Genomic DNA, 10,951 nt, shown 5'->3' on the forward strand with positions numbered 1-10,951 from the left:
GTCTGATGAATGGTTTTATTTAGCGTAATTTGGTGTAACTAATTCCCCCATGCTGAATATAACCGATTTAGTTCTCATGGTCTTCTGTTGTATTGCTGTATGTTGATTGGAATTACTTGATTTGCCCAACTTGCTACTATATGCTATATACTACACACACATGAACATTTCATTAGATTTATTTGAAATCCCATCACAGCAAAAGGTTTAGTGTTCCCTTAAATGACCATTCATAAATACCAAATTGTAGCCATTACCAATATTGGGTAATTATTGGATAGAATTCATTGTATTGGCAATATACTAAAAGTTGGTTGCATCTTTTTGATATTATTTTTCACATTTCACACCTCAAAGCCTCAAAGATTAAACTCTTAATCTAACTCAGCTGTCTGAGATTTATTTTGGGGAATACATTATAATGACTTTCACCACCAACAAAACAAAAAAAAAGAAATTAATAAAATCATATCAGTGCAGGGATAGGATTTTCTTTTCCAGGAATTAAAATTTACAATGGTCTTGTCTTTGGCAAGGATCAGCTCTCCTGTGAATTTAAAGACGCAGAGCTGTTAATTTGTGTAGGTCGAAAAAACAAAGAATTATTAGATACATCTGAGCATAATCTGAGCATAAAGGACGCATTTACTGTATGTGAGCAAAAATTCAAAGTAAACAGAGAGCGCAGTGATGCTAAATTGAATCTCTCATTCCCTCAGCAGTGAGGAAGAATATGTCATGGGAGATCTGCACGCTCAAATTGTGTGGAGACATCGCCTTCCTCAGCAGTTAACACTCTGCAACATGTTTGGATCTGCAATTTTAAACCATGGGAGGACAGTTATTCTCTCATACACACACACATACACACACATTAATAATTATTGTAGCAACACATTGAGTGCATTTTTTTAACATGCAGTGGCCTGACATTTCAAATTAATTAAAGATACAGTGTTTGAAGATTAAATTTCTCTTCAACATTCAAATACAGACTGCACCTGTGTCAGCTATCAGTAAAAAATAATAAGCTATGGATGACCCATTACTATACAATATATTGTCCTGAATTTTAGTTCTTAAAAAAATTCATTGCAAAGACTGAAGAACAGTTTTTTCCAAATTTTAACAAAAAGGAACACACTTTTATAAGCTATTTACTCTCGTCATCAAAGTTTTGAATGCGAGTTTGACTGCTTTTCTTCAGGCACTTAAAAATTTCCTGTAACCTATTGAGCAGGCTTATTTTTTCCAATTTTGTAACCAATTTTCCAGCCTACTAACCTACTTATGTACAATGTTCTGCACCTTTCTGGATCTCAGTGTTGTTTGGCAAAAATAATGATAGCTTAAAACGTGTGTTTATGGAGAAAAAAACAAAACATCTTTGTCCTCCTTATTTATTGAGAGCATACAGGTACACCTTGCAGTCCATTACAACAGGATGAAGTTGTCACCTATTTGGGGTAACTGTGATGACCTCAATAAGGGTAGACAAAATATTAGAAACACCTCTCAGTATAGCAATACAATTCAACAGCAACACAAAGGACCATAAAGTTGAATCAACACAAACTGAACATTATAACCTCCATTAGAGGAGGTTTTATGGCAGGACTGTTGTTTTAGATTACATAAGTTTTGGTTCGCTGTATCTCATAAACTGACAACTGTGTGTGTTCTTTATTCAAAGTGCAATCTTTTTTATGAGTCACTTATTGGGCCAAAATTGTGGCGTTAACCAGATAGACTGATACAACTCTCATCTGTCTCACCTGAACAGTGGATTCTATATTTCCTCCCACCACTCACTACTTTGGACAGGGAGCATATTCCTTACCATGAAAATGACATAAAACAACAGGCAGGGCATTGTGGGAGAGATATTGACATACCCTAACCATTACCTACAAAAGATTAGCCCAAGGCAAAGAATGGGCCATCTCACTTCACCGCTATTGATTGAGAGAACAGATCATCCCTTTATGCAAAGGACCGGAAAAACACGAAAGATAATATTGAGTTCATGTAAAAATATTCAGGAAACTAGAATATGTGATTTATATAAGCTGCCTACTTTTGTATTTATATAAGTGTTATTTTAGAAAATACCTTTAGCACAAAAGCGGGGGAAAAAATCTTACTCATGCTGAACAATCAGATGTTAGTGTTGGGCCTATAAATAAGGTCTGTGAAGGTTACATGTAGCAGACCCCTGTAGAGGAAAGCAGAAAGGGGCAAACTCAGTAGTAAGGTTTTCAAACTGTAGCCTAAAGCCTGGACCAACATATAATTTGAATTAGAAAAACTTTTCTGTCCCCTGTTTATTTTATGATATATAGATTTATAAACATATATTTTATTTTAAATAAAAGCAAAAAATTAGTCACATTTCTCACTAAAGGGCCGTCAAGACATTGCCATGTTCAATTCTCTTTCCTGTGTTGTCCATTCAGTGGCATATCAGCCATAATGAAGTGATCAGTATTTCCGTATATATATCAGTATGTGTGCTGATGTTAACTGGGACATGATCTCAGAAAATCCAACCATGATCTATCAAAATGCCATAATTGATCCGCCAAAGTCACAGCAGTGCAAATAATTATTTTATTTAATATAAATAACTTTGAACAACAAGACAATGTGAAATATCATCATCAAAACAAAAAAAAACCATACGTGTATTGCAAATGGCACATGAGCTGTATGCTAAGTATAACAGTTACAGTAAATTACAATCATGATGAGCAGGAGACTGTAGACTGTGTCTAATTTATTTATTATAACCCATGAAGCCAGATGACCCGGAATCCGTGTTCATGCGTGCCAGACTTCGATCCTCTCTGTATCACTTTCTGCTTTGGATGTAGCTTTCTAAAATCTTCATCAACAAGTCCCCCTCCTGAAACAGAGTACACATCCAAGTCAGTCACAAAATCTATAATTTCAGTCATTTCAGGTCGTAAAAAAACGTTTGACGATTGAACATCAGAGGTACTCACCTGATGTTTCGAGCGGCTCTCTTGTGTATCCACCTGCGCCTGCAACGCCATTCGCAGGAACTCTTGGAAAAGCTCCCCGAGAGCGCTCTGCTCCGCAGGCAAGGTGACTTCCAGCGCATCAACACCCTGCCCCTCAGCTGAAGGCAGCAGAGGGGTATCCATCACGCTCTTCTTGCCCATGAAGTGTCCTGTCAAATCAAAGAAAACGCTTTAAACTAAGACCTGGAGGAGGGAAAAACCTTTCAGGAACATGACAAATTCAACATCGTTAGAGGCAGAAAATGTGATCATGTGAAAAGAAATTTAAAACATGTTCAAACATATACGAAATTAGACTCATTAGATTCCATCCAATGCGAACATGGCCGATTGGTCCAAAGCTGTTAGACCAGACGATGATTCTTACCTGTAGCCCAAAGATTGCCTCTTGGATTCACTTTAATTTTTGCAACTTTATTCCTAAGCTCAGTCAGGTCGAAACTGACCGCAGCGGTAAAAGACATGAAAGAAAAGAAGACAAGATAAGTAAATAAGCCACACTGGCAAACATTATTCAGTGTAAACCCTCTCATCTCAACGCAGTGGCGAACTGTCCTCCAAGGCGCAAATTTCCAACCGTCTCCTGTTGGATTGCTCAGACGCATCCTGCTTTTATAGGCACTCCTGGTCGGGGTGGGCTCTGTGTATGTTGCGTGTACTTTTTACTCAGCCAGCTGCATAAATAGAAAATGTACTCAGTCTTTGTCATGGTTTCGTTGGACCGCGCCTCTGGCTGTGCGTCTTTTACGCAGCGCACGATTCATCTTTAACTCAGGACAGAGGCAAATGTTTGCTACAGAACAGTCTCCTCTGCGTCCCAACTAGATGAGCATCAACAAGCGCGCTAATGTTCAGTAGGGGCTGATTAATAATAGTTTTATTTTATTTTCTCCTGGTAGAAGCTGGCATTTTGTTTTAGAAGTTTTTTGGGAGGACTACGTGGTAAAGGTAACCTGCAAAAAACAGCCATATATTTATACTTCTTTGAGGGAAATTTCCTCAAATACATTCATCATGCTCTTATAGTTCATATTAAACCAATAAAATACCATATAGCACAACATTGCAACCATTAATTCAAGCTCCATAAACTGGTAAATACTTAAATAATTTATTGGTGGTCGTGCACTGTTGGTGTAAATTGTGTGACCAGATCCAATAGCAAAATAGCAGGGGTGATAGCTAATGCTTATAGAGCAACACATATAATTTTCTGCCCAGGTCCCTCTACCCCCGCCTGCTCTCAGGGCCATGTCGGGCCCCTTTACAATGAGCAACATGACATTTGGCCAGTTGCAGCATGCTGCTGTGATCACCATCAGTCCTCTGAGGACAGGAGAACCTGCTGGTTCTCTCTGCTAATTTAGACCTGATAAGACAGACTGCCTCTTTGTCACTTCAGGGTGCTAAAGTTGCAAGTTTAGTGGAAGGGCTGCAGCTTGTATCTTGCTCTTTTCATAACCTTTGGCATTCACACACACATACTTGTGATTACAGACTCTCTGCATAGCTGAATGTCAGTCCAATTAGAAGACTGTCTGACCATCACTCTCACTAAATTCACAGATTAGATGAACAGGGACAACTATGGTTTTATGGAACAGAATTGCTCTATATATATTTGCATCTTACGATCAAAACAACTGATTCACAGAACAAGGGCCACAATTATACCACAATACCTGATGCTGCTTTGTTCCCTCAGGGCCTCGCCATGTAGAGGCTTATACTCATTCCAAATCTGACGCCGTACCAATAACAAAACTATGCAAAGTTGAACTGAAAAACAGTTACGTTTTAAATGAGACTGCTTTAAGTCAGATCAGCTTAATTTCCTAATCCTCGTGTGATTTCTCATGCCCAATCATGAGCACTGAAGGATATTGTTTTTGTGACAAACTGCATGAAATAGTAGAGGTAAAACGCCCCATCTAACAAGCAACACATCTAACAAGCAACACAGTCAAGGTCTTTGGGCTCTAATGAAGAGGGCAACCAAATGCATTCAATATAAGTTAAAGGTCAAGTACTTCAATAGAGTTTCAAGTGGATCCATATCAAGATTATATGTTGATCCATACTAGTGTATGATTACATGCCGGTGTTGGGTAGCCCCAGCCGAATACACCTTGATTGCAAGAACACTTAAGTTTGCTCACATTGTACAAATAAGGGCAGCAACAAGGTTAATGCTCAAAGCACTAATGAAAATCTCAGCCCACTTGAAAACAGGGCAGATCGTGTGCCCCACTCCAGTGACCTTTATATAAGAAACTTATCAAACTAGCCACTACACCATTTTATATATTAGAAAAATATTATTTCAGACACAGCTCAGGTACTGGTTTCATAGAATATCTGGATGATTTATTATAATAAAATGTATCTCTTTCATCACAAATACTTTATAATAACTTTACTACTTAAAAGTTGTACTTGTAAAAGAATACATTGCTAAACATACAGGATTAGTAACAATTCATTAAAGGTCAATTTAATGCAAGAATCTCTTTAACAGCAATAGAAATACAAAAAAAAAATATTTTCTTGCAAAAAGATTTCCAGAAGATACTGTTCATCACTCAATATAACAGAAATACATATTTTTATGTGAATTCATTTGAGTAATTAATAACAAAAAAACATATATAGACAGTGAGTTGTTGATGTTGTTTTACATTTCTAGATCACTACAGCTCTATTAGATGAGGAAATGTCTTTAATTCCACCACTTCAGGGCAGATGTCCTCTGCAGTGGCTGTTAATGTAGACCAGGGCTCAAGAGAAAATAAGACAAAGAAGAGATAATCCATAGTGGATGGTAACCAGATTTCATATTTAATATCATTCATTTTCAGTTGTCATAAAATACTTCACATATCTTTTTCAAAGACAATGATTCAACAGGAAAGAAACAAGACTTAATTTATCTCGATGAATGCCGTTTCACATTCTGAGGATTACAAATAAAGATAGATTTTAAACTAAATCTAGCCTAGTTCCCTCACAAAAATATTTTAAAGCTTGGATTTTTCAAATGTAAACACCCTATCCACATTTCTACAAAATGTTCAAACAAATGGTACAAAAGAGCCAGTTGGGTTTGACAAAGTCTAACTTAATTCTGTTTTGAAAGGCATGACTGAGGTTTCCTGGACGTAGTATATCCTTCGAGATTCCTGAAGCTTGGGTACCTCACTCCCGATGGACCAACACAAAGAGACCCAGCATGAAGAGAACAGCGTACTGCAGGAGGAAAATCAGATTTAACAAGTTAGATGGCCATGCTGAACATTTATATGCTTAAAAACAAAACGAAATCTTGGAGTGGTGCGATGGGGTTGACCAACTTACTTTGAACTTGGGGTAATCATTCATCAGAATGGTGACAATTCCAATGTATGGCACAAACCTGGAGAAGATAAAAATGCTTAGGATCAAGAAATCTCATTGACGCGTCATATGTCAGTTTGTAACTGAACATTTCCTACAGTACACAAAGAGTCTACAACTTCAACGTCACTGAATTAAAACCTTCATGACTTTTGCTGCCATAATGGATATAAACAGAAATTACAAAAAGATGATAACAAAAATCTAATCTAAAATAATTTCTGAGAAAAACAGAGGGCACACTTCTTACGAAATATAACTGGAAAACAGCTCACTACCCTACTTATGTGTAGGAGCAAGGGATCTATTTGAGTTGCATGCCTACCACTAAGGCCCTGTTTAAACCTGGCATTAACTAGTGTTTGACCAATATGGGTTGTTTTTAATGGCCCCTGCTGATATTTAGGCAGGCCAATATATAATGCCGATATCAAAACAAAGAACAGTCATGTACAATTCATTATTTCGTGCACATGAAAATCTGATATACATGGTTATCTTTTTCTTAATTAAATAAAAGAATACATTGGGTTATGCTGTAGATTTCAGAAATTGAACAATTTTCCTTTGTTCTTTTGTACTAGCTCTACAGCCCAAATGAAAATCAGACGCTTGTTTCGTGTGTACACCATCTATGGATCTCAATGGGTCCTAAATGCATTCACACCTGTACTTTGAACTGGTCACTCATTGATTGGATGACCCAAAATACAGGTGTACACAGGGCCTAAGTCACTGATGGTAATGTGTGTGTTAGTAGTTTTGTTTGTGACAAAGAGGGGGTGAGTAGGGAGCCTTATTTTAGTATTTGAGTATACAAGGTAAAGGTGTTCTTTTTGTCTCTACAATAAACAATCAGAAAACAGTTATGGAGTTGTAATCTTTGTTTGGACATGGCGTGAATATGTGTCAGACAGGCCTTCCTACACTATCCCTTCTCATACATCTGGACAAGCACCAATGAAGAGGATGAACCTATAAGAAGTCCTACCTTGTTCAATATAAATGAACGAGCAGAGATAATAGAATATCCCTAATCCCCAAATCTTAAACAGCCAAGAAATAAAATTACTGCATTTTGCATATGACCTTGTCAGTTTGTCTCCAACCAAAGACAAACAGGGCATTTCATCCTCGATTATTAGAGTGTACAACTGTTGCCTTTATTGTGTCCATGTGTCTCTGCAGAAAAAACCTTGGCAACACAGATTGTTTTATCTTGTTCTATCTAATAAAGACTATTGAACACAATATCTATGTTTATTCTCTGCTTCAAACTTGAATTGGTCGCAATTATCCTCCAGTTTAGAGTTGGAAACATATGTTACTGATACTTGTTATCTGTCCTATTATGTAATCAAGCTACCTGTACTAATATGATTTTTTCCCAAACAAAGTACTTACCCCCGAGCTCGTCCAACCACATCCTTTTTCTCCAGCCAATGTTGGCCCTGCTTGTACAGTCCTCTGTCGTCCACTGCATTGTTGTCCCCTTTGGTCAAGAACTTAATGTCTCCATTTTCCCTGTGGACAAAGTATCAGTGTGAATTTAGACCACAATGTACACCGAGTCCTCTTTTTGAGTAAATCTGTGTCTGGATGAGGATACATGATTAAGTGTAAAATATTACAGAGCCTTCTCTGAGCACTTTTCAATACAATTTAATACTATCAATAGCATTCTCAAGTTTGATACACTCAGTGACACTGAAAGTACAACTTGAACATGGGTAACAAGACTACTAAAATGTGTATTCCTACTTTTCATGGATCTTTAGTACTCTGTGTACTATTGGGATCTCTCTGCCTTCTATCCTGAAGACAACAATCTCTCCGACTCTGATGGGATCCTCTACCCGGTTGGTCAGAAACAGCAGGTCTCCTCTGTGGAAAGCTGGCTCCATACTGCCACTGAAATGAATGATACACAAAACTAATTAGTACCATTTAGATCAACGTATTGCAGCAATGTCTTTTAAATGTTTACAGTGACAGTTTGCAGAAAACAAACTTAGCCCTAAAACCCAATTGTTATATTTGTGAAGCCACACAGATACATAAACATCAACTTTCAACATGACTACTCAAAATGATAGCACCGAAAGACCAACTCAGATTAGCACCGAAAGACCAACTCCATCAGGACATCTCGACCTACCAGTTGTTAATCTGGAATTGTTTTGCTTGTGTTACCTAATACTGAAGGTAATATGACATGACACAACCACATCCATATTGCAGAGAATTACTTAATTAAGAAGAATAAACATTAATTAAAAGAGAGTTAGAAGCCATAACATCAGCAATCTAATCTTACTCCTAACAGTATAACCAATAGGTCAACAGTTGGTTTACAGCTGTTGTGTTTACACAATGGACTATTGTATGATAGCAACAGCCATATATGAGAGGACTCATATGTGGCTTTGTTTTTATCATAAAGCTTAATAAAACCATGTTTCCTAAATAAAATATGTAAATACAGTTTCACAGAATCAGAGAGTGATTCTGTAAATGTCGTGTTGTAGAAGGATCCACACATCAGTTGTTGTATTTGGCATAATGACGGTGAGAGGATCTTAAAAAGATAACTTGTATAATATTATCTGTTTTCAAAGGTTTTGGTTTAAAGTATTTTCAGTTGATAACTCTGCACACACAACAACTGTTGCATGTATGTCTGTCCTGGAAGAGGATCTGTCCCTGTTTTCTTCCATTTGTTCGCCTTTAAAAAAAGTTTTAGGTGGAGTTTTTCCTTTTCTGAATTGAGGGTCTAAGAACAGAGGGTCCTGTATGTTGGACAGATTGTAAAGCCCCCTGAAGCAAATGTTGTGACATTGGGCTATATAAATAAATTGAACTTGACTTGATTAAGGTGGTCATTATTATATTATATATTCTTGGCTTTCTTTTTGGTTTGCTTAATGGGTAGGTAAAACTGGAGCTAAAAAAAAAAAAAAAGGACAGACAGTCAAATTCACCTTCCCAAATGGTGACGTGAGTGTAATCTTTCAAAGAGTCATGTTTTCCAGAAGAAAGGCAACACAATCTAATTTTGTGCTCATACATCAGAGACATATGGAAATCTTAAAGGTTGTTGGCTATTTTTTTTACTTTAACTTTCTAATCTTTCAACTTGTTATTGTTTAATTCACACTGGGGGTGAATGATGCTCACCCCGATGACTGATTAAACACAAATGTACAGGAGATAGAGAGAGATGGTCCAGGCATACACAGAAAAACATAAATGAGGAAGTAACTGAGTCACTAGATATGTATTGCAACTGTGCTACCAAAGCTATAAACGTCTTAGTGTCTCCAAATACTCAGCATGAAGCCTGTTCTGTGAGGTTCCTTATTCGCCAGGTGAGTTAGTTAACATCTCACAACACTGACTCTCACCAGCAAAGGAAAGAAACACCAAATGAAGACAGAACAAGACTGAAAATCCCAACACATGTGACCAACTTACCTGAGAACAACAACGATTGGACTCTCACTGCCAGTGACAACCATTAGCCCCTTCCAGATCATCAGCGCAGAGGACACTATCATACCAAAGTTCAGCACCTGGTAATAGAGCTGCAAACAAAAGATGTGACAATGCATTTCAAGCAACAACCCTTCAAAACACAAACGTGCCACCACCATGAGTAAGACAAATTCAGGCACAAACGAGCACAATACCAACTTATGTTAGTAGTTAGCTCTTGCATTTTTACACCAATATCTCTGAGATAACGTTAAATTCACTGGTGATTCATTGGAAAGCAAATCTGGCGTTACACTTTGGCTAACAGTGCCATGACACCAGTGTGGTTAAGCGAGGGAAATGGCTAGCTACACTGAAGTCAGGATTCTTGTTTAAACAAGGTTTCTATGTGTTTTTTACGCTGCAGTATTCAGGGGACCCTTTGAAAAGCACATGTGCATACAACAGTTCACTTTCTATGTCGCTAACAAGTGACAGACATGCTGCAGCGTTAAACAGCGGTCGGCGGCTAGTTAACGTTAGCTCTGAGGTCTCTCTCAATACAAAGAGGCGGTCGTAACATCAGTGAACTACAGCCCGGGTACATACCTGCCGCTTATTCATGCGACGAACATCGTCAAGAAAGTCTAAAGATAACATTGTTGCGAATACTACTGGGTAGAAAAAGCACCTAAATCACATTAAAACGTTTAAAGTAACGAGCATATGGATGCACGGTCGAGCACTGAAACTTGCATCCGAATCTTCCGGGTTCGCTCCACCGGAAGTCCCGCCCGCCTGTGAGCGCTGTGTTGAGGTGTCACTTCAGGATACGAGAGAGAGCAGAGGGGCTTTCCAAACCCTCACCACTGCTGAAACGCACTGTGCAAGCTCTGTGTTTGTTCAGCATGGTATTCATGAGAGGGTAACATTAAAATAAGGATGTCAATATGATACTTACTTTGGTTTTAAACAGCAAGAGACCGATAATCTAGTAGAAGCTAAATTAATTTGCATAAATGAATCATATTTTTTACAGA

At 37.8% G+C, this 10,951-nt stretch overlaps 2 protein-coding genes across 2 annotated transcripts; both read right to left on the reverse strand.

Annotated features, from left to right (window-relative positions):
- Window positions 1-2,602: 2,602 nt before the first annotated feature.
- nmbb (neuromedin Bb) lies at window positions 2,603-3,756 on the reverse strand. The gene is made up of 3 exons (XM_035652343.1): window positions 3,412-3,756; window positions 3,006-3,193; window positions 2,603-2,905 (listed from the first exon to the last, which is right to left on the reverse strand). The coding sequence occupies exons 1-3, from the start codon at window positions 3,647-3,649 to the stop codon at window positions 2,852-2,854; spliced, it is 480 nt and encodes a 159-aa protein (XP_035508236.1). The 5' UTR covers window positions 3,650-3,756; the 3' UTR covers window positions 2,603-2,851.
- Window positions 3,757-5,854: 2,098 nt separating this feature from the next.
- On the reverse strand, window positions 5,855-10,715 carry sec11a (SEC11 homolog A, signal peptidase complex subunit). The gene is made up of 6 exons (XM_035652476.1): window positions 10,521-10,715; window positions 9,912-10,021; window positions 8,199-8,348; window positions 7,842-7,961; window positions 6,399-6,456; window positions 5,855-6,290 (listed from the first exon to the last, which is right to left on the reverse strand). Exons 1-6 carry the CDS (start codon window positions 10,569-10,571, stop codon window positions 6,240-6,242), a joined length of 540 nt encoding a protein of 179 aa, XP_035508369.1. The 5' UTR covers window positions 10,572-10,715; the 3' UTR covers window positions 5,855-6,239.
- Window positions 10,716-10,951: the final 236 nt, after the last annotated feature.

The sequence above is a fragment of the Morone saxatilis genome, unplaced genomic scaffold, assembly GCF_004916995.1.
Source record: "Morone saxatilis isolate NCDOM2014 unplaced genomic scaffold, NCSU_SB_2.0 Contig11, whole genome shotgun sequence".
Lineage (NCBI taxonomy): Eukaryota > Metazoa > Chordata > Actinopteri > Moronidae > Morone > Morone saxatilis.